General features: G+C 50.4%; 7 protein-coding genes across 7 annotated transcripts; 2 read left to right on the top strand and 5 right to left on the bottom strand.

The window, feature by feature from the left end:
• Positions 1 to 175: 175 nt before the first annotated feature.
• Positions 176 to 1,856, top strand: MIND_00629200 (Carbohydrate esterase family 4 protein; the record flags this gene model as incomplete). The annotated part of the gene is made up of 9 exons (XM_037363033.1): positions 176 to 275; positions 328 to 602; positions 663 to 753; positions 817 to 900; positions 952 to 1,067; positions 1,121 to 1,303; positions 1,354 to 1,443; positions 1,497 to 1,578; positions 1,636 to 1,856. 9 exons carry the CDS (start codon positions 176 to 178, stop codon positions 1,854 to 1,856), a joined length of 1,242 nt encoding a protein of 413 aa, XP_037220954.1.
• A 317-nt stretch (positions 1,857 to 2,173) lies between these two features.
• Positions 2,174 to 5,665, bottom strand: MIND_00629100 (uncharacterized protein; the record flags this gene model as incomplete). The annotated part of the gene is made up of 11 exons (XM_037363032.1): positions 2,174 to 2,761; positions 2,814 to 2,873; positions 2,926 to 3,117; positions 3,173 to 3,484; positions 3,965 to 4,088; positions 4,138 to 4,292; positions 4,343 to 4,403; positions 4,451 to 4,863; positions 4,915 to 5,187; positions 5,234 to 5,313; positions 5,359 to 5,665. 11 exons carry the CDS (start codon positions 5,663 to 5,665, stop codon positions 2,174 to 2,176), a joined length of 2,565 nt encoding a protein of 854 aa, XP_037220953.1.
• Positions 5,666 to 5,940: 275 nt separating this feature from the next.
• MIND_00629000 (F-box domain-containing protein) lies at positions 5,941 to 6,913 on the top strand (the record flags this gene model as incomplete). The annotated part of the gene is made up of 3 exons (XM_037363031.1): positions 5,941 to 6,062; positions 6,117 to 6,832; positions 6,882 to 6,913. The coding sequence occupies 3 exons, from the start codon at positions 5,941 to 5,943 to the stop codon at positions 6,911 to 6,913; spliced, it is 870 nt and encodes a 289-aa protein (XP_037220952.1).
• A 2,243-nt stretch (positions 6,914 to 9,156) lies between these two features.
• Positions 9,157 to 10,208, bottom strand: MIND_00628800 (Short-chain dehydrogenase/reductase family protein; the record flags this gene model as incomplete). The annotated part of the gene is made up of 6 exons (XM_037363030.1): positions 9,729 to 10,208; positions 9,623 to 9,680; positions 9,485 to 9,563; positions 9,395 to 9,429; positions 9,268 to 9,338; positions 9,157 to 9,219 (listed from the first exon to the last, which is right to left on the bottom strand). The coding sequence occupies exons 1-6, from the start codon at positions 9,750 to 9,752 to the stop codon at positions 9,157 to 9,159; spliced, it is 330 nt and encodes a 109-aa protein (XP_037220951.1). The 5' UTR covers positions 9,753 to 10,208.
• A 637-nt stretch (positions 10,209 to 10,845) lies between these two features.
• Positions 10,846 to 12,227, bottom strand: MIND_00628700 (RTA1-like protein; the record flags this gene model as incomplete). Its single annotated transcript, XM_037363029.1, has 7 exons — positions 10,846 to 10,994; positions 11,041 to 11,410; positions 11,460 to 11,595; positions 11,650 to 11,794; positions 11,841 to 11,930; positions 11,986 to 12,115; positions 12,165 to 12,227. 7 exons carry the CDS (start codon positions 12,225 to 12,227, stop codon positions 10,846 to 10,848), a joined length of 1,083 nt encoding a protein of 360 aa, XP_037220950.1.
• A 400-nt stretch (positions 12,228 to 12,627) lies between these two features.
• Positions 12,628 to 13,575, bottom strand: MIND_00628600 (uncharacterized protein; the record flags this gene model as incomplete). Its single annotated transcript, XM_037363028.1, has 1 exon — positions 12,628 to 13,575. The coding sequence occupies exon 1, from the start codon at positions 13,486 to 13,488 to the stop codon at positions 12,628 to 12,630; it is 861 nt and encodes a 286-aa protein (XP_037220949.1). The 5' UTR covers positions 13,489 to 13,575.
• Positions 13,576 to 18,779: 5,204 nt separating this feature from the next.
• MIND_00628500 (Ribonuclease H-like protein) lies at positions 18,780 to 21,847 on the bottom strand (the record flags this gene model as incomplete). Its single annotated transcript, XM_037363027.1, has 6 exons — positions 21,819 to 21,847; positions 21,735 to 21,771; positions 20,667 to 21,678; positions 20,580 to 20,610; positions 20,069 to 20,530; positions 18,780 to 20,017 (listed from the first exon to the last, which is right to left on the bottom strand). The coding sequence occupies exons 1-6, from the start codon at positions 21,826 to 21,828 to the stop codon at positions 18,780 to 18,782; spliced, it is 2,790 nt and encodes a 929-aa protein (XP_037220948.1). The 5' UTR covers positions 21,829 to 21,847.
• Positions 21,848 to 24,672: the final 2,825 nt, after the last annotated feature.

The raw sequence follows: 24,672 nt of genomic DNA, 5'->3' as shown, positions 1-24,672 counted from the left end.
GGCCACCAAGCGCACCAACACAAGTACCTCGGTAGTATCATCACCCTGCCGCCAAACAAGCGCCAAATCTATCAACAACAAGGGCTCTTCACATAAGGATCGTTGTTGCCCACGCCCGTCGTGCTTGCTTTCCCCCACCATCCCTTCACGTCTCGCTCGTTTCACCCCTTACATTATGCGGAGCTCAGTCTTCGTCCTCCTCGCCGGCATAGCGGTTGTTGCTAATGCTGCCGCTCCCACCACCGAACAGGAAATGGCAGGAGTCCTGGGCCATGGTGAGTTACAGCGTCGTTCGTAAGAAAAAAAAAGTTGATCAACTAACTGCAGACGCCGAATGTGTGGCCTATGGTCTTCCCCTCACAAGCAACCTCGGCACCGCGTTCCCAGCGACGGACGCCCCTAGGACAATCACGGATGTTCGCAACGACACGGAGGGCCTGAAAAAGTTCCAGTCCATACAAGGAAGCATCCCAAATATCCCGATTAAGACACCCGGCATCGCATACGACAGCGCGAAAGATCCTGACTGCTGGTGGACGACCTCGAACTGCGTCACGCCCAAGCTGGCCGGCTTGAAGCCTGACATTTATCAGGCGCCGGAGGTCAGCGCTCCGTTTGTCAAGACTGCGGATTTGAAGTTCTGACTTGTTTGCCCCTGCTAGCCCCGGACCCTTGGGTATGGATTTGACGACGGCCCGGCTTGCGACCACAACGAGTTCTACAACTTTTTGGGCAGCAAGAACCAGAAAGCGAGTAAGTGCCCGATCTGACTGCTATCATCTTGTGCGCGGTATGGTATTGACGTCCTGCTCAAAGCCATGTTCTATATCGGCATCTACGTCATCTGGTTCCCGCTGCAAGCCCAACGCGCTGCCGCCGACGGACACGAAATCTGCGTCCGTGAGTGCCTTCATTGTTTTCTCCGATGTGGCCCACTTATCTTGCTCTAAGATACTTGGTCGCATGGAAACATGACCCAATTGTCGAATGAATCCGCGTTCGCTGAGCTCTGGTACACCATCAAGGCCATCAAGCTTGTGACTGGACTGACCCCGACTTGCTGGCGGGTAAGTATCCTGTCAAAATTATACAAGTTCAGTTCAATTAAGACCTTTCCAAGCCTCCCCACGGAGACGTGGATGACAGGATCCGGTTCATTGCCCAGTCGCTCAACCTCGACACAATCATGTGGCGATACGACTCGTTCGACTGGGCCAATGGCCAGCTGGGCCAGACTCCTCAGACAATCCAGGGCAATTACGACAAGCTTATCAACGATGCGAAGAGCGGGGTGCTCAACAACGTTGGTTACCTTTGTCAGGGCAGTTCGTGATCTGACATGGCTCGTTCCAGAACGGCGCGATCATTCTCACCCACGAGCTTAGCAACTTCACCATGCAGTTAGCCATCGACAACTACCCCAAGTTCGTTGACGCGTTCGACGTATGTCATGCCGCTCTCTGTCTTCGCGATAAAATTTTTTAATTGGTTACTAGCACATCGTTCCAGTCGGCATCGCGATGAACAAGACCCAGCCCTACGCCGAAACAACTGTAACGTTCCCGTCCTTCAACGACTGTGCGGTCCTTTTCCCCCTTGACAACTACGACTTTCTGACTTGGGCTTCCTTTCCAGATGTTGCCCAACGTGGCGGCAAGACCACGTCGACCAACTCTACGGGAACCCCCAGCGGCAACACGTCCAACAATACCGGCAACAAGTCGGGGGGCAGCGCTTCCCAATCCGGTGGCGCCAACCCGACAAAGCCGTCCGGCGCAAGCGCCGGCCTCGCCCTCCGCCCCAGCCTCGGGCTGGCTCTCTTCGGAGCTATCATCGCGGGTGTCTTCTCCTGCTAGTGCAGGGCCTTCCCGCCCTCTACATACCCTTCCCGCGCGTTTGCGCAGCAGCCGTGCCTTTTGAGTGCTGCCGTGGGCACCGGAGCCTGCGTCGGAAAAAACTCAATAACGATGGACTTCATTACCGCACGTTAGTGCAAAAGTACGACCGTTTGGTTACCGGATTATACCTACATGTAGAGTCAACTAAAAACTTGGGTTTATGTCCTCGGGTTCAATGAAGACTGTGATATCAGTTTTCAACGCTTAAATACACAAGTAGTAATAAGTACACGACAGTTGCCCAGGCTACAGAATGTCCAAATAACAAATGCTTTTTACAAGACAAGTCGTGCTCCCGCACCAGCAGCAAGTACAGAAACCCATCCACGTTCAATGCCTTCTTCCGTCAGGTACACCGAACCAGTGACAAGTTCTTCTTCATGGTCGTCAGTGTCCTGATCTTCCTCTCTTGTCCCCTCGACTGCTTGTGAATCTCCTTCTGCCGCCGTTGCGACCAATGCAGGCCCATGATAATGATATTCCACCTTCCGTAAATCTCCTTGACGCTTAGGCTCCCGCACCCTTGCGCTTGCGCCTGACAACCTGAAATGGCCTTCATATTCAACGGGCAAACGCACAGTTGCAGCACCATCAGTGGTGACCGCTCGCAACCGAAGATAGAGTGGCGGGTCGTCGTTGGTGTTGCTCGTTAACGATGATATGTTAAGCGAGAGCGAGGAATTCGACGTGTAAGCGTCAACGCCGCCGAAACCAGGCGCAAGGGATACGTCGGCATTTATGGGGGCATTGCCCGTTATGAGACGCAGGTTGTTGCTCTCGTATCTGCCAGAAATGCTGGCATTTACGTGGGATGAAAAATGGTCTGAACCAGTTGAGACATCGAGGGCGGATGAACGCGCCAGCTGCAAGACGTAAGCTTTGGTTCAAGGGATGGGTCAATCAATGTCCACATACACCGACGGACACGCTAGCATTCCAGGTCGATAGCAAAAGTCGACTGGGAGCCGAAATGGACTTGAAATGGGGGTGTCAGGCTATGCGCATGAGGGAGATATGCATGGCGCACCTTGACCATTATGGGTTTCTCGCCACCCGTGATGAAGGCAGCACCAACAAAGTCAACCCCAGCACCAATCAGGTCGTCAATATTGTATGCGAAATTAGGCAGTGTCGTCTGCAGCCCCGCGAGATTCGTCGATGCGGGGAGAATGAGGGTCATGTTAACGTGCTCCGAAGCCGCATCTTCAGGGCCAGTCGCCTAGACAGTGAAATGTGGATTAGTAGCGAAAGGGGAGGACATCCCAGTCACTCACGAAGACGCCAAACGCGGCTGTGCTCGTGTCGCTGCCCCTCTTCGGCGCCAGCGAACACACCGTCGCATAGCCCAATGAGGCTGGCACGACCACAATGCGGGCAGAGTTGGACGGAAGCTTAGTCGATGTCGTTATCCGCAAAGTGCCGCCGACAACTCCTTGGGGCCCAGAGAGGTGGTATCGGGAAACGCTGATGACCGTGTTTGCCTGCAGCGGCAGCGCGAACTGGTAGCTCCGTATCGTGGACGGCTGGTCTGGGTTGCCTGTCAGACAGCTTTTCACCTGGAATGCTTTTGGAATGGCCTCGTTTATCTAGAGAGCGTGAACAAAAAGTAACAACACGACAAAGTAATGCACGCACCCTATCAGTTAATGTCGGAGGAGTCGGCCATAAAAATGCCACGACGACCAGAGCGGCAAACGCGAATACGAGAAAGAGCAGGACTGCGCAACAACAGCGACAGCAAGAACATCGGGATGGTTGGCGTCTGGAGCGAGGAACGTAAACAGCGTAAGGGGCAAGCGTCTCTGTAGCGCTGTATTGCGGAGGTGATGATGAAGAAAGCAGAGGTTGCTGCTGCGCCCCCCCTCCATGATGGTGGTTGGAAGGAATGCAGTATGATTAGCGCCGTCGCGACATTCAGCCCCATCAGTCATTAGACCAATACTTTGCTCAATTACAATCGTACAGTTATTCTATTTGTTCTACGCTTTGCTCTGCTCGATCACAAGACAACTATCTGTAGCACCATAGGTAAGTTTTTAGGTATCTGCATGCAAGGGTCATCATACCTTGCCCTCTCCCATAAGGCGCCGCCCTTCGACAAGCTCGTGTGCGGCTTCTTCCCAATCTGTCCTCAGAATCCGCCCAACCCGCTCCTCGATAGAGGGCATGCGCATGGTTTCGGGGACAAAGCTACGAAGAAAATTTCAGCGACTGCAAGGAATCGGATGGGCGAACCCACCTCTCTATAGGATCATCTATTGCGCTTTTCAGCGCATCGACAAAGCCATGTGTATCTCCGACGAAGATGTTGTAGACATATGGCGGGTCAAGAAATTTCAACGTTTCGTGCTGGGCAGCCCAGCCCAAGCGGTTGGATGGGTCAGCGTGGTCCCACTGTTAAAGCGTCAGTGAAAAACTTGGTCCATGCAAGAATAATATCGTACAATGTGGATGGGGTTAATGAACGGGACTCCAAGACAGAGTGCATCATATGGCGTCGGGGAACTGGTGGCGGTAAGTTATCACAATGGCATTTGCATGAGGGGACCCACGTTCCCGGCGCACCCATGCCCACCAACGCGACAGACTTCGCAAGCGTGTCGTAAAATTTAGTCGGGGTCAAATGTCCTAAATTTCGCATTATCCATTCTGAGCCCCCATTCTCGCCACGGATAAAGTCGTCAGGCAATTCGTCCTCCCGTAAACCAGCCAGGAAAAGCACTTGACGCGCGTCTTCCTGAGCTTCAGGCGAAACGATGCTTCGCTGTTGGATAGCTGCAGCGGCGAGTTCAAGCTCTTGGGGTTCCCAGGCACGGTGGCCTGCCGTGAAATATCGTCCATTCTTGCCCATTACATATATTTGGGGATGTGCACGGCGGTCTTCATGCGGAACAAATGTTCGAGTCTCACAAGACGTTTCAACGCTATAGCCAAAGTAGGTGTGGTTTTCACCGAGACCACGGTACTTAAAACCATAGTGAGCTACAATTAGGCGTCAAAACTGGAAACAGCTTACCTTCTCTGGGCTCAAAATCCATCTTTCATCCAGTAGATGAGAACCAACCGTCCACCAATTGAAGCTGAAAATCTTCCAGGCGGGTATGCCTTCAGGATTATTTGTTGTCTTGTGGCACATGATGTTGGGGGAGTTGAAGCAGCGGTCAACATCGTCGGGATTGAGAATGACCATTATTATAAGGGTCGGAAAGGTACGATAGAGTTGGATAGTGCGCTGGAGGTCGACAGCGGAATACAAGATGCTGTAACTAAGGGAATTGAGAGCGAGGACCTGCGAGCGTAAGTCTCAAACGAAGAGTCGGCAATAGAAGACACACTGTAGACCGCGCCCAAAGGTCTTCTCCACCATCCCAGCCAAGAAGGGCTCCGCGAAAGTGAAATGAGTCCAACAGTACAACTGCAAAAGTCTCAACCAGAAGAAGTATGCCCGTGGTATACTCACCCTTAGTCTGGTTCTCTGCGCAGTTGGATTCTTCCAAGCACGTAAAAAGCGCTTGCACTGTTCGTCGGTTCTCTAGCTCCCATATATCCGCATGCTCTGGGTCGTTAACAGGAAAGAGGTAGTGGGCGAAGGAAGCCCGGGATTCGTTGAGATGTCGGTCGTGGCCGGGTAGCTCTGGTGACAATAGTGCCTCAGTCTTGTCCCTCCCCGGTAAAAGTGTTCGTTCAGCACGATCAATCCAAAGGAGCGAGAACAGAACAACGCCAACGACGAGGGTGGTCAAGGACGTGCGCCCTCGTGGCGACATGGTGGGCAAACAAAAGGATTAAGCTGCCGTACTATGTCAGGCTGTCGTTGGAGTGGGTCAAATTCTGGTGGAGCTTCAGAACATGATGATTGCAAAGTTGAAGGAAATCCACTTGAGCTGTGTGTGATATTACATCTCCAGCCATCCTGTACCAGTTTTGTGATATCGATATACCGACCGCTGCTGGACATGCTTGGACGATAGTCGGTAGCCTGAGCGGGCCCGGGGCAAATGGAAAGATGGACAAGTGTGACAAAAATGTGACACATTTGATCATGGACCAACTCGAACCTAGTTTGCCACCTGAACTGGAACGCGAAGTGTTCAAAATAGCGGCCTGGACATACCCATCGACGATACCCGCCCTGCTCCTTGTCTCAAAACGCGTGTTTGCTTGGTTATTTTGCCGTGTTTCTTCTAGACGCTCCACTGAAAACAAAATACGACACAGGACAGAGGCCCTCCTCTTCCACACTGTTGCCGCCACAGATGAAGCGCAAATACTTGCTCTCAAAACTAAATCACTGGAAATTCTCCGTACCTCGATTCGCAACCTCTGTTTGGACGATGGCCCAAGCCAGTGGTCCCAGTCAGAAATCTTGACCACCCTTGAAACTTGTGTTCAAGTCCGGCGGATCGCGCTGGGCTCCATGTACTGCGGGCCCCAGATTCTCCCTTACCTTTCACAGATGCGACTAGACCACCTTGCCGTATGCCTGCATGCATTATTCGGTGGACATGATCTGCCCTACTGGGACGTTGATTCTGCTCTATTTGCAACCGTGACGCATCTGGACATTTCCGACGACATTAATGTCTGCTCGGCCGCTTCGTCAACCTGTGGATCTCACCTCGTTCAGCATCTCGTCGCTCTCCCCAGCCTGACTCATCTGCGTCTACCAGGGATCCTTCCTGACGACATAGCGGAATGCTTCAGGACATGGTCTCAACTTCAAGTCCTTCTCATCTCACATTCGAACTCTATCCGTCGCAGGATACGCCTTGCGCGCTGGCTTCGACAGTCGTGTTTATATGATGACTCCCGTGTGGTTCTGGTGGTCCGGGCGTCTGGACGGAACGATTGGGAGGATGGCACTCGTGGACTCAGAGACCAATGGGCAAGAGCAGATGAACTTGTCGCGCATCGAACAAAGTGGAAAATAGAATGTATGTCTTTCTGCTGAAGCTCACGTTTGTCCAATAACTCTCTTGGCAGGGAAGAGGTTTTGCCTCGATTTTATAGGCTAGGTATCACGTAGAAACTTGCCAATAAAACGTTTTTAGGGTACACGTCCAGGCAAGGATACTCGCCACCGACGACTCGTGTCGAATACGTTTTCTTCATGCCTCACGACTCTACCGGGCCCTTATCTTTGCCCATGCGTCCCGCATCCTTTTGCTGACATGGGTTTATCTTCACTCGTCCACTCAAAAATCATACCGAAAGCCAGTAGCTCACGTTGAAAATGCCCCGACGCACAAGACAAAATTGGCGCGGAGTCAAGTACGTATTTACATGTGGCTTTCATTTCGCTTGCTAGAAATGACACTTGACAATGCAGACTTCCGCCTTATCGCATTGTCCTTCGAAGAATCGACTGTACTTGCTCTAATCTCCATGCCAAACGCGGTCCATACTTGGAAGAAAGTTATGACGCGACTGTCCCTGCCCTGTAGCACCTCCTCAAATGGCCGGGGCCGACAAGCGGGTACTTGCGTTGGATTTTACTCCGGTTTTTCGGACCGTCATCAAGTTGCCACAATACATTTTTGAAGCTTTGCCGCGGCCAACAACCCCCAGCATAATGACATCCGATTCCGCGATTCTTTCCTCGACAAACCCAAACTTGACCCAAACCCAAACCCACCGACAACAGTCAGAAGTTAGAAGTCGGCTGGAGCGTTAGATCAACCTGAGGTATGATGTGCATCTTCAAGTTTACGATTCCAGCCAAATACTGACTGACAATGATTGGGTTCCGCAGAATGATATTGAACAGGGAACAACTATACTTATTATGCTGCTGTTGCCCACGGCACTTATCTGGTGTATGCCAGACACCAAGTTTGTGCCTAGTCGAAAATACCTTTCCCGTCTAATCCTCATGCAGCGTGGGAGTAGATTCATTTTGAGACGTCCCAAGACAAAGACCGAACTTGTGGATCACGACGTACGAGAAGTCGGGATGTGCAAACTAGCCACGCACAACACATGCGGTTGTCTTAGCCGAAGGTAAACTTCATATCGCATCGTAATGTTCTCTTCTTACTTCGGGAGATACTAATCCAACAGCCCACAACGACCAGACCTTCAATCACTGGCAGTACAATCTCCGAACTGAATTGAAGCAGACATGGTGTACGGTTTCATTTTCGCTTCGACGGTCTTGTTGACCAGAAGCATCTATCCAATCTCGTCAAGAGCGCATTCAAATTTTCTCTCCTCCTCTAGTCACCTTCGGCAAATTCTAAACTTGAACGCAAGAAAGGCATTGAATGAGTAGTACATTGCAAAAAGACATAACTTATGGTATCAATTCTCATCTACTTGTGGGTGCTTCTAAACAAACCTCTCTCAGCGGACTTGCGAGCCACGCGCAGCGCGCTCTTGGGATGCTCTGCAGGCCCAGCAAAACTCGTCCACCCTATCCACGTCGCGTTGAATCTCGGGACCGAAGTTCTGCAGGAGAAGTTAAACGGCATTACGGGACTCCGGATCGGTGATAACGCACTCTTGCACAGCTGGTGGATCGACACCCTCGTGGGTGGTACACCGACCTCTCGCATCGTGTTGTGTTGCAGTCTACAATGGCAATGACCAGGTGGCGTTGAAAGTGCTGCAGCCAGTGCACGTGAGTCTACTGCGACACCCTTGGAACTGATAAACTGACACCGCATCGCGCCCATCTCGTTCCTTCGCTAGAAGCCCCTATCAGTATAGGACAAGAAAAAGCAAAAGAGCACGACGACGTACGCAATTCGACGACACATTCGCGCAAAAAACAATGAAAACTAGGTGCTGGCGACTCGCGAGGTTCCAACGAGCAGGGGTGGACAACTACTATAGACTGAGATGCAGAGACGTCCGGTATTTAAAGGCCCGAATGGGTCCAGGCATCCGGGATGACGAATGCTTTGAACCCTTTCATAAAATTAATAGATAGAAGTCTGCGCTTCAAATACAGAGATTACGGAAGAGATTAAGGAAGCAAGAAGTCAAGAAGCGGCCCAAACTTGACCTTATCGCCGTTCGCTGAGCCAACTTGAAGTGCCTGACGCGCAACCATCAGAGCATCGCATTTCTGCGCCAACTAGTTGACTCGGAACAGAGATAACAAGATAAGATGCTACACGTGTCATACCACTGGTATAACAACGCAAGAGGGAACGAACAATGGTGTGGACGAAGGCTCAAACTCTGACAATTTATTATTTACTGATTCTGCGGTAATTAATTGGTGCAGACGCGATCACGTGATCGTGTCGGCGTTTCAAATAACGAATTTCTCATCGAGAATCTCTTCGGTAATGTTCCAAAGCTTGTTCGCGGTGACCTTTTGTGCTGTCTTACGCCGAGTTGCGGACCAAAATTGGCAACTCACTGGGTCTGTCGCATATGGTGTGGTCTTGTGCGGCGCTACAACGCAGTCGAACAAGTAGGCGCTAGGTTGATCTAGGCACCAATGTGACCATGGAGCTTCCGCCGCTTTATACCGGACTAATGCTTACCGTTGAGCTTGGGATCGAAAGCTGCAACGAGTGTCCTAACGCAAACATTGGGTACTGTTGGGAGCCGTCTATTGGTTAGGTTGAACTCACGTCGCAGCGCCTTGCTCGATGGTTTTCCAATTGAGAGCGGGATTGTTCTCGTTGAACTTCCCGTCAGCGGTCAAGATATCTGAAGAAGGGTGATCATGGTCAGCAGGGAGACCAGTCAGAACAACGCATGCAACCTACTGAGCTGCTTCATCAGTGGCTGTAAAAAAATCATTTTCGAACCCTTTAGTCTTGACAGCTACCGAGTCGAGTCAGAAATAGACGTTTGACGAAGGAGAGTGCATACTGCCTGGATGCAAACTATACGCATTCAGCCTTCCGCCAGCCCTCCGCGAAAGTTCGATGCCCATCAGGACTTGTGCGGTTTTCACCTCCGCATAGCGCTTGAATATGCCCGGACCCGTTTTGGCCTCATCAGTTCCGTCTCCGAGGCGAAGCTTGTCGACGGTGAGATCAATGCCTTGGCTCTGCATGTGAGCATTACTCCCGACAAAGACAACACGAGGGACGAAATGCTCGGTCGCGGTCGCGAGCAGTTTGGCAGAAATGAGTTTGGTGAGCAGGAATGGTGCGAAATGGGCTGTAGATATCTGGGCCTCGAATCCGTCTTGAGTGACCGAGTATCCTCCTAGCGCGGCTGCGTTGTGGATGAGGACCTTGTTTCTCAGTGTCAAAACAACCAGAAAATTCAAATTCAGGCATAGGGACAAAGGCTTACATGGATTGGCTCTGACCAGCTGTTGACCTCCGCCGCAGCCCGCCGGACGGAATCGAGCGAGGTAAGATCAAGCAATAGCGTCCTCACAGATGCTGACGGAAATTCTGTCTCGATTGTCTCCTTGGATAACTTGAGTCTACCATATCAAGGGGTCAGCAACCACTCGAAGTTGGAAAACTTGAAGATATGACGAGCCTCTCTGCGTTATAGCCAGTAATGACAGTCAAGTTCGCGTTCCCCACGCCAGCGATGACGCGTGCTGCCTCGAATCCGATACCACCGATAGATGTTCCCGTTATCAGCACTATCATTCGGATCAACTGAAATTGGCCATCGCAAAATCCAAGTCCGCACCGTTTTTCCCGGTAATCTCGTTCTTCAGACTGTGTGCGACCTCCGTCGCTGTTGTAGAAGAGCCGAAGGTCGTCATTCTATGTGCCAGGATAGGTGTTCATGATTCACTGGCGGTATTTTATACCTCATATTTTCCGAATTCATCGGCATATCGAGCTTGTATCGTCTGCAGTTCCGATCTCGAACGGGAATTGCCTGCTGAAGACTTGACAGCAGTGGAGCATGCACCAAACTCAAGGAACTCTTGCCATGACGGACTATGAGATAATGTCATGAAAATGATTGTTAACTCGAGCCAACTTGAAACAACAAATCCAAGTATTGGACCCAGTTATACCGCAAGAGATGTAAGACTTGTCGAACTTGAAATTTGCTTCAGCATCAACCCTTCCCGCTCCTTTTCAGCACTGAGAAGAAGACCAGGATGCGCGATGTTGATCGTCCAGATCGCCACAATAACCATCCCACCATCAAACATATCTAGCATCCAATAAGCAAAAAATCAAGAAACCATGAAAAGGCTTACTGAACCAAAATTCCGTCGTAATTACCTCCCCCGTCCAGCCATCTGCGAGTTCAATTGTGCGGTACACGCCACGAATAAGTAACACCGAAGTCGAGACGGTCAAGGCCCAAAGCATTAACCGAACCCGTTGCGTGAGTATTCCTCGCTCAGCAGAAGAAATCATCGGTCGAACAGGACGAGATGCGCGGTAGTTTCGGATGAACTGGACACCTAAGAAGCTATACACGCAAAGTGCGACGAGTTGGAAGATGATGCCGACAAGCATGATATGTCCGCCCAACTCTTGGGTTTTGGTGGAACCTGTTTTCCTGGGGTTGCTCGAAGCAGCAATGCCGCCTCCGGCACCTTGTATTAGCAGAGCAACAAGATCCTATTGGATTTGAGACCAAAACGATTGGACAAGAGAGAACTGGACATACACAGGAGAGGAAGATCCGCGTATAGTTGCGTGGACTAAGGCGAGAGTAGCAAGGACCAAGGCGGCGAATGATATGTCCGAGTACAATGAAGTTGACCGCGATTAGTGGAGTCGGCGAAATGATAGTTGTCGTTATTCTAGAGGGACAATGAGCCACATAGATAGTTCCTCCTCATGAGAACGGGACGTACTGCATCATATATGGATTGGCCTCGCGTGGAGAGATGCTACTCCACAACCTCCCGCTCCATCCGGTGAGCTCGCCCAGGCCACACAAAAAAGCGGTGGGAAAGAGCCACCACATGCGGTACATTATTGCTTGCCCCAGATGAGCAGCTGGAATGGTTGGTACTCGGATGGATATATGAATAGGTGGACTTACCCGTGCTAAGACCAAAAAGGATGAGAAAGATGACTGCAACGCCCCTGGATGGCACGTAGCCATAGGGAGAACTAATAGGATGGTCAGAGTCTAGAATAATAAGTGAGAATCTAGCATGCCCAGGCAACTTCAAGAGTGAACTCACGAATGGTGCTATTGGACATCGAGTCCGAATTTAGGATTTCGTGTTGGGAAGAAAAGAAGAAAAGAGGCGCGAGACAGAAAGGTGATAGAGTCCTGCTGCTAAATAGCAACGCTTTTAAAGCCCCGACGAACTGTTTGGGATGAGATTGAACGTCTGTCGGTTGTGTCATTATCGCTCACGTTGTCCGCCGTTTGGGCTGTGTAGCTACGAGATCTGCGCGGAAAACGACGCAAAGGGCACATATTGCGACACGAGTGATCCCAGCAAGCGGCACAAAACAGTCTGAGGTAACTGGAGCGTCAAGCAACGTGAGTGGTGGTATCCGACTGCTTACATAGCCTCAGTGTCGATACATTGTCACAATTATGAGGAAAAGGACGATCTTCTGCACGACGCCAAATAGAACGCCGTCTGTCGGTGTCTCCTGCTCTTCGGGAAGATAAACCAAGTGTCGAAGCTGAGGTTGGTCGAGGTCAACATGGAAAAGACATCATGTGGCGAGTCTGATCTGCGTCAATTCCCAAATTTCTGCTACAATTCAGTCCAAATCCGGAACCGGTCAGTACAATAAGTATTAAACAATCGTACTACGTTATATTAAGTCGTCCTTGATATATAGGAAGAACTGCAGGTAGCTGCAGTTCACATGTTATAGTAATTTCGCCAATTGTTGACCGCTCGTCGGGCGGCTTCACCGGTCAAAGCCTCGACTTGAATGCCCATGGACCGGATCCTGTGAGCAGCACCTCTCAGTTTGACGAGGTTTCCGTAGACACTAAAGCTCTTGAGATAAGCACATCTGCCCTCGATAACATACGGCGCTCCCTCCATACTGCGGGTTCGCACCATCTCAACGAGTGCAGAACGGAGCTTGACTTCGACGAGCAAGTCGCCAAAGTCGCCCAGCGAAAGCGAAGTAAGGAGAGGACAGAGAATGTCGCTCTCGGGAGGGCTTGCGACCAGAGCCGCGATGAGATCCTTCATGGAGAACATGGCCTCATCGTCCCCGAAACCATCGACCGCGAGTGTGCATAGATTAGGAAAATGTCGGAGAAACGGGACGAGCTGTAACAAGGTTGACCGGATGTAGCGGATGACCTTGAAGCTGGTGAGGTTGAATCCCGAGCGATTGAAGAAGGAAGTCAAGGGATTGAATGACTGGAAATGCCCGATGCACAGTTCAGTCAACGCAGGTGTTTGGAAACAGCCCAATAGCTGCTCATCCATAATGACCAAACGGCGAAGGTGTGGAAATTGGATTACTGCACCCGTGTAATTGTGGTATGCAGGAGGTCGCCTAAAACTGAGGTCAAGTTCAACCAATGAGCCGGCCATATCTTGGAGCCGCTGGTGGGGGACACAATCGTAATGGAAGGCCTTGTAAGTTTTGAACTGATTCAACTGAGGCCGGGGTAGGTCAATTTGTGGTGCAAAATTCGAAGGTCCTGGGCCGGGGTCACCGAGTATTGCCTGTCGAAGTCGAACGGCTCTACGTGCGAACATCCGCCAAGGACTGTCAATGCCGTTCTCGATGAACTGGGCGCCTTGTCCAACTAACACCAACTGTTCAAGGAGTGGCAGGGTCCCGGTACTTACAGCCGTTTTCAAAATAGTTGGCCACGGCCCGATTTTTCGTCACACATCAAAATTTGCACAAAATTTGTGTCCGAGATTGTGGAGGCTCGTTCTCATTCAAAACTATGTATTTCTCTGTAAAATTTAGTATATTCGGAATCTACTCGACGAGCTGGACCCAATGGTGTGGCATACACAAGGATATGGTGAGACACGACTGATCTCTTGCCTTGCCTGATTTTCAGCATGCTTTTTTTCATTGCTCTATAACACAATAGCTTTTGACCTAGAAAAGGCTGATATATTGTTTATGAGTGAGCTTGGAGTTTCTCCCACCAATTGTGAGCAGTAGGCTGGCCTTATCCAGTCTCCAAGAACAGCGCTGCTGTCCCTCCTCTTGAGCTTGATCCATTTCGACACCTTTCTCACCTGTCCATGGCGGCCAACATCCTTGAAGCTCTCAATTCACGCACTAGAATCTCCTGATTTGCTGTTTGGGCTGCCAGTCACCCTGGTTTTGGATAATACAAGTATTTGGTCCCAGCATCGATACTGGTCAAACCTCCTCAATTTCCACATAAAATCCTCATATAGGCCACACCATTGGGTCCAGCTCGTCGAGTAGATTCCGAATATACTAAATTTTACAGAGAAATACATAGTTTTGAATGAGAACGAGCCTCCACAATCTCGGACACAAATTTTGTGCAAATTTTGATGTGTGACGAAAAATCGGGCCGTGGCCAACTATTTTGAAAACGGCTGTAAGCAATTTCCAGCGAGCGCAGCATAGTGTAATTTGTGCGATAAATTTGTTGAATGCATCTGGCGGAAGGCGGCATCCTTCCACGAACCAAACCATTACACTAAGGGGCGCCTCCCGGGTCCACCTTAGCTGGCGTTCCAGGAGCGCAAGGTCGGCAGAATGCATGGATGTCGAGACAACGAAGGAAGACCACAGAAGCGGATAACCAACAGCAAGATCCCGCCACTGACGAGAGACTTGTGTCAGAGACCAAGGACTGTCGGGGATCTTGTCTTTACTTGGATATGACCAGCGACTGTCTGGTGCAATGAGTGGTATCGGTGCAATCTCGGCTTGGGCCATTAGGGGCTGGCGTGTGTGCATGAATATTTCGAGTAAGAGTTCGGGAGGAAGAATGTGGATGCCTTCAGAAGGCGAAAGTGGACTCGAAGACCGATCTTGGAGCATAGCAAATAATGTGGGTTGGCCGCTGAAGGCAAAAACAGTTGACCGTGACGATTTGTCTTCCTAACCATGATGATCTCTCCATCTTCAATTCTGCTGTCTTCAAGTTCTGCAAGGATGGGTATACAAGCACTCACTCGTGGTTCAAATTCAATTGGGAGGAGAAGTGCGTGTTCATGCGAAGCCCTCATTGCCTCCCAAAGTTTTCCTTCGTTGACATGACATTGGAAAGGCCTAAACACCTCTTCTTCTAAACACGTCCAACAACTTGAAGAACAAGCCAAGGAAATGCAACGAGAAACTCTCTCCACTCTGTTGGTCAGATAATGATTGTCATTTCCGCCGAAAACGCTCGCCATTATCTACGTTCCACCAAGAGTGATGCGATTTCGACAACGTGAAGAGAGCAAACTGGCCAGACTTGGACGAGCTCGCAGACGGGTATCAATCGCATACTTTTCCGGTCGCCTCTCTCAACCTCGATCCACTTTCCTACTCAGTAACTCCACGGTCCAGACCGCAAGATCCTTGCAATTGCTACACGGTCAATGGGCGGCCCTACCGGTGAGAGTGCAGTCCAAATTGTTCTTCGACATTTCACATAACTCTAGTGATTTCTTCCAAAGTCTCCGATTAAATCAAGCATCAAGTAGTTAAGATTGCGTAGCATTCGCGGGACTTCAATATATCTAGGATTCAAATCAATAGTGCCGCCAATCGTCGACCGCCTGCCGAGCAGCCCGACCTGTCGAAGTTTCCACTCGAATACCCATAGAACGAATCTTATAGGCTGCAGCTCCTAGTCCAACGCGTTTTCCGTAAACGTCGATTCTCTGCAAAGAAGCACATCTACCGTCCCGAACACACACACCCTCGGGGCTGCGGCTCCTTGCCATCTCGACAAAGGCCGGACGGAGCCCACCCTCGATAAGCAAGCCCTGCAAGTCGCCCAGCGACACCGAAGTGAGCAGGGGGCAGAGAATCCTATCATCGTGCGGTTGTGCGACCAGTGCCGGGATAAGTTCTGTCATTGAAAACAGCGGCTCGTAGTCCTCATCGTCGTCCTCAAATGTTACCTTATAACAATGAAGAGCGAGTGTGCGCAGATTAGGAAGTTGCTTGAGGAGGGAGATCAGGAGTGGAACTGTCGTCATGTATTCGATAAGCTTCAATGTTTCGAGAGTAAACCGTTCAGAGCGACGAAGGAAAGACAGTATGTCCTCAATCGTCTCGAGATATCCAGCATGTGCAATGCAGAGCTCAGCTAAATTGGGGGCTGTGAATGAGTCCAAAAGCCCTTGATCCATGACGACAAGACGGCGGAGGCATGGGAAATGAATTGCTGTGTTTCCATAGATGGATTCTTGGTAAAAGCTGAGGTCAACTTCGACTAATGAGGGAGCCATAGCATGTAGCCAGTTGAATTTTAACTTATGGTTGGCTTTGTACATCGTAAGCTGAGGCCAAGGGAGGGAAACTTGAATTTGTGGGTCACTAATGGTTGGTTCGCCAAGTACGACCCGCGTAAGCCGAGGGGCCTTTTGTGCAAAAGCGTGGTTATTGTCAGTAGTAATACACGATGCTCCTGGTCCGACCAGCATCAGCTGCTCGAGGAGTGGCATGTCTGTCGAGCTGAGGCTGGCGATGAATTGACCAGCTACCTCTTGTGGGCTGTCCTCCCACCCAGACCTAGAGTCCGAGTCGCAGCCAACAACGATCTTGAGAAGTCTCCAACGGGAGGCGGAGAGTGATATTTGTGGGAGAAGCTTCTGTAAATGTTCCCAGTCGCTGCGCCACGTCCTCGAGAACCACAGCATCACGCTGAGAGGCGCATTTTGAGACCACTCCATCTGGCATCGCAGAAGTGGAACGTCGGCAGCATGAATGAGCGGCGAGAGGACCACAGAGGACCACAGAGGCGGATATTCAACAGCAAGCGTCCGCCATTCGTGACACACTCGTATCAATGACCAAGGACTGCCCCGACTCAATCCTTCCCAAAATCCTGCTCGGTAATACCGGTAGCGGCGGCGATAGTTCTTGGGCACGATGACTGGAACAGGTCGAGTGCTGGAGTCCGCAATCAGGGGTTGGCGCGTAAGCATGAATATCTGCAGTAAAACTTCAGGTGGAAGCTTGTAGATGCCTTGAGGAGACGGAGCAGAACTCGAATCGAGGAAATGAGATATGTGCATATTGTGGTTGGAGTTCAACTGTTGTGTGTGCGTGTGTGTGCCATGTGACAGTGACACGACGCTTCCGAGTCTGACTATAGATGAAAGGGCTACTGTGAGTGGTATCTCAGCCTCATTCGCCGAACGATACTGATTACAATACTGTACAGTGTACATTCTATTCCAACCTCAAGATGCAGTAAAAATACATGACGCCCTACGAGCTTCCCTTCTTCATTGTGCCGCTCGACACCTCAAAGCACCATTATCTCCGAGTGAACCCAAATTCCCCAAGTCTCCTCCAACACCTGAGCAAGTTTTTCGTCCTCAGGCCCCTCCGGATAGTCGCTACTCATCGGAGTAATCGTTCCTTCATAACGATTCGCGTATCGCTTCTCGAACTCCTTATTTCCCAAAGGCAAACTGCCCCAACCATGGCTTTCTGGGCGGGTCAGACGGGCCGTCAGCGCCTGGACGAAAGCAGCTTCTTCTGTCTTTTCTCCTAGCTGCCGCATCCTGTTATTGTCGCAAGTCCAGTCGTCATCGTCGTCGCCCAGCTCACGGGTCTCCCACGTAGCCCAATCATCATCGTCACGGTATACCCCGCAGCCTTCGTCATCGGACTCGTCATCCTCGTCGAATCTGGTGCTGCTAAGATTTTCAATTTCCGCGACGCTACAGTCCCCGTTGCGTAGGCGTGGAAATCGCTCGAGAATGGAGGGGATGATGCGGAACGGCTCGTTTTGGTCATCGTTAATTCCAGATGCATATTTGGATGTGGTTGGCCGTTGGCCAAGCTGGTGGCCAATAGGTGGCGGACGAAATACTCGTGGACGGGTTTCAAGTAGTTTTGGTCCAGGAGACAGGGTCCATCGGTCCGTATTTTCGTGACGGACTTGGTTATCGGACCGAGGAGGCGGCGCATAGAGTGGCATCTCTATGTCCGTGGCGACTGGTGCAGCCGGGGCGCAATGAGGCCAGGGAGGAGTGATTCCATTTGGGACCGCGTTTCGTTGGGTCATCCGCAGGACGGGAGGGTGATTCTGCCACGCAGGGGCAAGTTCTTGTGCTTGCTTGTCATGAATGGGCGACGATCCAATCGCCACACTCCTCTGTTTGACCAGCTTGTGTTTTTCACTGGTAGCTGCCGCTTGGGCTTCGAAAACAGAGGGAGGAACGAATTTAAATGGAACTGTCTGCATCGCAGCAAGTCGCGCAATGCGTTGGCTGGGCTGAGCAAGCCGTCCTGAAGAGATCGCGCTGGAGCCTGGGAGGCCAATGGGTGGCAAATGCAAGCCAAGCGGAAAGTTGTTGAGCTCGAGGTCTAACGGTTCCAACCCCGCGTTTGTGGTCGCAGTCTGGAGGGGCACGTTAGAGAATGCACCGGAGTCAACGGAACACGCACCAGCCAGCGATGGGGTGGCCCAGCATATAAACGTTGTCCAAAGCCAGCGTCAATCATGCTGGAACGGTAGTTTTGTCGTCGTTGTGATGACCAGAGCTGTGGGATGTTAGTCGCGTATTCAATATTGTAAGGCCCGGCCCAGGAATGGACGCACTTGGAACTCCAAGTTGTTAATCGCGTTGGGCAGCATCGTGGTCGTGGTTGATCAAGAGAGAGAAGGTCACGAGAGAGTCGTGTGTGGTTGTTTGTGTTTATATCATGCTGCCACAGCGGACAATGGGATATCAATATGATCAACCCAAGATCAATCTAACAAGGCGCGGTCACGGGATTCGTCGCGCTTTGAATTAGCAAACACATCTAAGAACATTAATTAATTAATATTATAACGCCTATGTTTCCAAATGACACAGTACTGCAATAGTCCACGTCAACTATAGACCATAGTCCCATTAAATGTAATCGTCTCTATCCTCGGAGCATGCTCCGCGATAGCGAGACCCAATGTCACCCAGTCCAAAGGTGATGCCAAGAACCAAAAATTCACCTTTTTGTACATGTTCATCCGTCGCAGCGAAGGCAGTCGCGCGACGACGGCCAACACAACACGCGTCCGGAGCTGATTGTCGGCATTACTGTTGACCCCGCGTTCCGTCAGGTCGAGAGACTCGATCGGAGGAAAGTCACGATCCCGGTCAGTGGAAAAGCCGCCGATGCGGTCCCACCACGCAAACGTCTCTTGTAGTGTCGAGTAAGCGACATCAAGGACGATGTTCAGCTGCTTGTGAGGCTGATCGATTGGGGGAGTCCGATGGGTAACCGCGCTTAAGATTCCTGCGGCGCTCCAGCCTTCCGGAAACGGATGCCATTCGCTGAGGACAAGCACAAGCGTCTCCAAGACCGGCAGCGGCGCGTTAGCCGGGGGCTGCCGGGGCGAGTGTCCAAGTAGATGGAGAACCACTGATGGTGGAGCGCTAAGATGCTTCAGGTGAGCGAGTTCTGGCGCTGGGAGCCCAGTTGCATCGTCAATAGCGGGCCATGCTCGAGGAAGGACAAGTTTTTCCAACAAGGGAAGGACATTGAGCAGGTTAAGTAACGTCGCGGGGAAGTAATCGCCGCCATGGGTGATCGTGAGTTCTGATAAATTCGGCAGGAGGGCGCCAACAAGTGTAAGCAGCTCTGACTCCGAGTCCCGTGGGGCGGAAATAGTGAGTGCGCTTATATTTGACCGGCGGAGAGCAGAGAACATCCAACGCAAGCCAAACCGCGAAAGTCGGCTGGTATGTGAGAAAGAAAACGAAGAAAGGCTGTTCGTCTCGTTCGAAAGGTGCATCTCTTGAGTTTCTGATGACCATATCGGTTCGGCACCGCCTGGACGGGCTAGTGGCGCGCCACGAATTGACAGGTCAACACAACCCTTGGAAAGAATAGTGTCGATAAGGTGGCCGATCTGCTGGCGATACAAATCCCGCATTTTGTCATTCACTGCTGCGGCCTCAAGGTGCTCCAGGTCGACGAGGGTAAGTGCAACAGCAGAAACACTGGGAAACCGCGCAATGAAAGATCTAAGTCGCTCGATGTCGTGCAAGTACCAAGCCATCGACTGGCTGAGCTTGAAATTGCACGTGATGTCGCGGATGGATGTGATAAATAACGCTGAGTTTAGGGCTGAGAGCATATCGGCGCCATTTCTGGGATTCCGCAGGTGGAATGACATACCAAGGCTGGGTTGGCTTATCCCGTGCCTTGCGAAATACTCAGGCAAAGCCAGAAAGTGTAGCCGTTTCGACAAGCGGGACAACGAATATAATTCGGAGTTGAGATATGGGAAAATGAGGAGCAGAAGCTCGTCGGGAAAATCCAAAAGGTGGGGTTGCTGTTTGCTCTGGTTCACGTCTCTCTTCCACAATGCCTGCCCAAAGTAGATGTTTTCCACGTGAGACCCATGCAGAATCTCTGTCGCGAGGCGGCTTTTAAATCCGAACGGCAGATTGTCGTGATCCACAAAGACCACTCTCGTCAGCCTAGAGAAGAGCGCCAGCCATTTAGCCAATGCGGTCGCACCTTGCGATGTGATATCCATTTGCCGAATGCGGCATTCTCTGAACCTTGCAACTGCGCTATCCCAAAGAGGTCGGTCCATAACCGCAAGGTCAAGTGATTTGCACATCATCTGAGCGGCTTGCCAATGCGGTTTTGATGGTGAATTTACGGAAATCGAGGGATGAACATCTGGGTGTGATTTGAGGGCAGCCATCAAGCTAGAGAGGGGCAAGATTGAATATGCATCACATAGTTCATGGAGATGAACACAGACATCGACCTCCAATAATGCAGGCAGAAGCACCCGCCCGAGCAGCGCCGCTAGATGCTCCAGACGCGCCGAGATAGCCGTCAAGTGGCTTAGCTTGCGCGAGGCGGAAGGTAAAAGTTGGGAAAGTTTTGGCCAGTTGCTTGGACTGGGAGGAGCTAAGCTTCTCTCCCTTTCGTGCGTGAGTTTCACGTGCGCCATTGATAGCTCTAAGAACCCGAGGTCCGTTTTCAGCGTCCGGAGCATCCGAAAACGTGAGATAACGGCCGTAAACTGGGTCTTAGTGACGTTGACGCCAATGAGAGTGAGTTCAGGAAGTTGTGGGAGTATGTTGGCAATCTCCTGGAGGAGGAACGACCAATCCGACGGAGATAGGGTCATTTCAATGTGCAAGGAAGAAATCGCGCGCGAGGAGAGAAACGCTAACGTGGATTTGAAGTATGCGGGTAAGACGACAATCGCCGAGTTCATGCGATAGTCCAAGGGCTGCGTAATCGGGTTGTTTCTGGTGAATAGCGATTTGGCCGCATGCGGGATCGCGGGACCAAGTCTGGCTGGGCCCAATGAAACAGGTACATTAATCGGAGTGTTAATCTCGAGAGACTGGAGATGGGGCAGTCTTGCAATCACAGAGAGTAGCTCGTTGAAGGCAGCCGAGAAGGCTTCGTCTCCAAAGTGTTGCACGTTGCCAGTGTGGTCGGATGAGCACGACTGCCACGACTGAATGTCCAAAGTCAGGGAAAGGACGCGAATGCTGGGAGTTTTTTCGAGGACATGTGTAAGCCTCCGGGTGTTCGTCCCTAGGCTGGCCATTTCTTCGGCGGTCGTCAAAGAAAACTGGACCGTAAGAGAGGACAACCAGCTCGTATCTATCGAGGATTGAAGCGCCGCCAGGACACCAAAGTGTCCATGTACTCCACGGTCGTCGTCGTGAATGGTGCAGTTTCCGGCCGAGTCAACCGCCCCGCTCTCCGTGAGTATGCTTGAGATAAGCCTGCCATTCAGACCACGCGAAACCCTGAGCAAAGAACGCAGGTCGTCAACCGACAGCTGAGGGATCAAGCATGAACAGACGGTGAGAGGAAGTTTTTCGAGGACTTCTTCTGTTGCACTACTCAGAGCCTGAGGTATCGCAAGACGCGCAACAGGCATACGCACGAAGACCCATAGTTGGGGGTTGTGTGGAACATATGGCAACAGCCTCTGGACTGTCCGGATTTTTGATGTCCGAGGCTTGATAGCTGATCGGCCATCAATTTGGACCCCAGAAACTAGATCAAATGAGCGCACTTGCCTTTCTGTCTCTCAGTAGACCTCTCTATATACAAACCTGTAAAGCTTTTAGACTGAGAGATTATATATGTCTTGTGGGTGTTGCAGAGTGTGGAAAGGGCAGAGTAATATGAGCAAGAGCATTGAATTCATCGAGACTGTCTCTCAAACCCTTGCCCTGGTCACGTGACCTTGCCAGCGATGCATAATTTCACTGTCTACTGCACAGGGAGTGGAAGGGAGAGGGTATGGACATATGAGGAGGGTATAAATGAGAGGATAGGAGAGATGTCCAGTGAGGATGATGATAGAGCAGGAGAGGGTGAGTGTAGGGAAGAGATTTGGAGCAGAGTGTGTCGCTACAAACAGAAAGAGCCCATTGGATAACTATGGTAGGAGAAACACCATGCGACCACACACTGGAGGTGGGTCCTCATAGTCTTCTTGGTGTAGCGACCACATACAAAGATGGGTCCTCCACATCAAGGATATGTATAAAAGGCCAGAAAATTATAGAAAAAGGGTACTAAGCGACCACACACAACGGTGGGTCCTCATAGTCTTCTTGGGACAGTGACCACATGCAAAAATGGGTCCTCTGCACCAAGGATATGTAGAAAGGAAGGGAGAAAGGGTAGAAAGTGTTGGAGTGCCTTGTTGATGTGACCGCTCTCACAAGACTTGTCATTAACCATGGATGCAACCACATCCAGCTCTGCTCCCTCTGATGCTCAGAAGGTTTTTGCTTGTAATGGGGCATAGCTTCCACTAATCACAGCTTATCTAGAGGAGAAATAAAGACAATCGTCAAGCATTCAAGCAACGGCAGCGAGAAAAACCAACGACAGCAGCTTGAAGCAGAGCGAGCCGCTAAAGAGCTACACGAGAAGGAAGAGAAGTTGAAACAGGAACGAGATGCGATAATAGCTGCAGCTTTGAAGGAGGCAATGGCTGAGGTAGAGAAGATTCGTGAGCAAGCAAATCAGCGCTCGAAAGAGGATCATATCCAGCTGCTCAAACAGGTCTGTGTGTTCAATTTCTCACTGGAGTATCTGAATTCTTTGCCTAATAGGCAATCTCACTTCTTACTGGATTGCCTATGGACGAAATTCATCTTCATTTCCTTTCTGCTGATGAAGAGTTCTTTGCAAAACTAGAGAAGCGTCAGCAGGAGAAAGGAGCACCCTTAGAGCGATGTGATATTGACGAACATGGCCCCGGCTTCGTCTGGATTACAGAGACTGGGCTCCATCTTGGATTCAATATTGACAATCCGACTGAACTTATACTCGCTGTTCGTATAACGTGCGCTCTTCTTTTCTATTTGGTCTCTCAAGCTTACTCTATTGGCTTCTAGTCCATGGACAGATTTTCCTGTCGAAACTCGCCGTCATATTCAAGAGCCTCTCGAAACTCTCATGCGTCTTCCTGAGATTCAATACAAGATTCTCAATAATGCGGTAACTTCTCTTTTGATCTATATACTGATCTTATCGTTTTGAGTATAGATATTGGTATTGCGCTGAGGACCCAATTGCGGAACACGGAAAGAGGTCGAAATTGAATTGCTCTGTGTTGTTTTCTGGGTGCTTATGCTGCTAGTCTTAGCAGTATAGGTTTTTGCCACTATGTGTGAGGTCAACACAAGAAACACTACTTGGAAACTATCACATACCTTGCGAGTCACGTAACATCTGGCTTTTTTGCTTATAATAGACGTAACAGGATGGGCACAACATAGGACCATTTGCTTTGAGTTGTCGGATTGGTGTATCTGGAGGATAGTTCCCATGACCAGGACCTTTGCACTGAGAGCCACGGTCGCATCTGACAGAATCTGTCATTGAGAAGCTGGACTATAATCAGCTTCTTTAGCTTGGAATCCAGCGTGTAACACTACCACTGAGTCTAAATATCATGTAAGATGAAAGGAATGAACTTCATGAGCACTCAACCACGTACTTGAACGAAGATAATGCAAGCTGGGCCTTAAAACCTCTTCTCTGTTGTTGTGAGCACAGAACTCAGAATGTCACAATTTGGTCACACCTTTGATTTCAAGGTGACTGGTGCTAAACTTTAGACTACCTCGTTACATATCGTCTTCGTCATCAGTAAATAACTGAGTTAGCAGGTTTTCCGTTTCCTCCTCACTGTTTCCTTCCCCATCACTAAACAAAAGATCATCCGACATTCCATCATCGAGCTCGTCGTTAATTTCACCCTCCAACTCAATATTTTGCTCGAAGACCTGTTGCCCTGACTCAAAGGCTGTTCGAAACTGCTGGTGTACAGGTTGCCCAACTCGGTTAAACTGAGTTTTCAGTGCATTGAATGTTGGCCAGAATGTAGTAGTCGAAACAATAGGTGAGCCCAGTGCCTCATAAAATGGGCGAACAAAGTCTTCGAATGGAGGGCAGGTTAACTGGAAGACAGGATGAGTGGGAGGGGACCAGATTTGTTCCATCTCATCAAACAGTTCCCCAGGAACATGAACCTATTTGCATCATAGGTCAATAACTCGAAATCAAGAAGTAGTCATACCATATAGTTCCTTGCATTGAATCGTTCAGGGTTTCGATGAATCTGACTCGGAATTCCCTGTGGTAAAATTTTGTGTCGGTTTGAGCGACGAGGACTGTTATTGAATCGGTCAACCCAAGCATTGAGCTCTGCCTGCAGCCAAGGAATAGCAAGCCATCGAAAGAGATATCTATAATAAGCAGATATTAGACGTATT

Source organism: Mycena indigotica (assembly GCF_014461135.1).
Source record: "Mycena indigotica strain 171206Taipei chromosome Unknown Mind.scaff0005, whole genome shotgun sequence".
Classification (NCBI taxonomy): domain Eukaryota; kingdom Fungi; phylum Basidiomycota; class Agaricomycetes; order Agaricales; family Mycenaceae; genus Mycena; species Mycena indigotica.
This window is presented reverse-complemented; position numbering and strand designations above follow the sequence as displayed.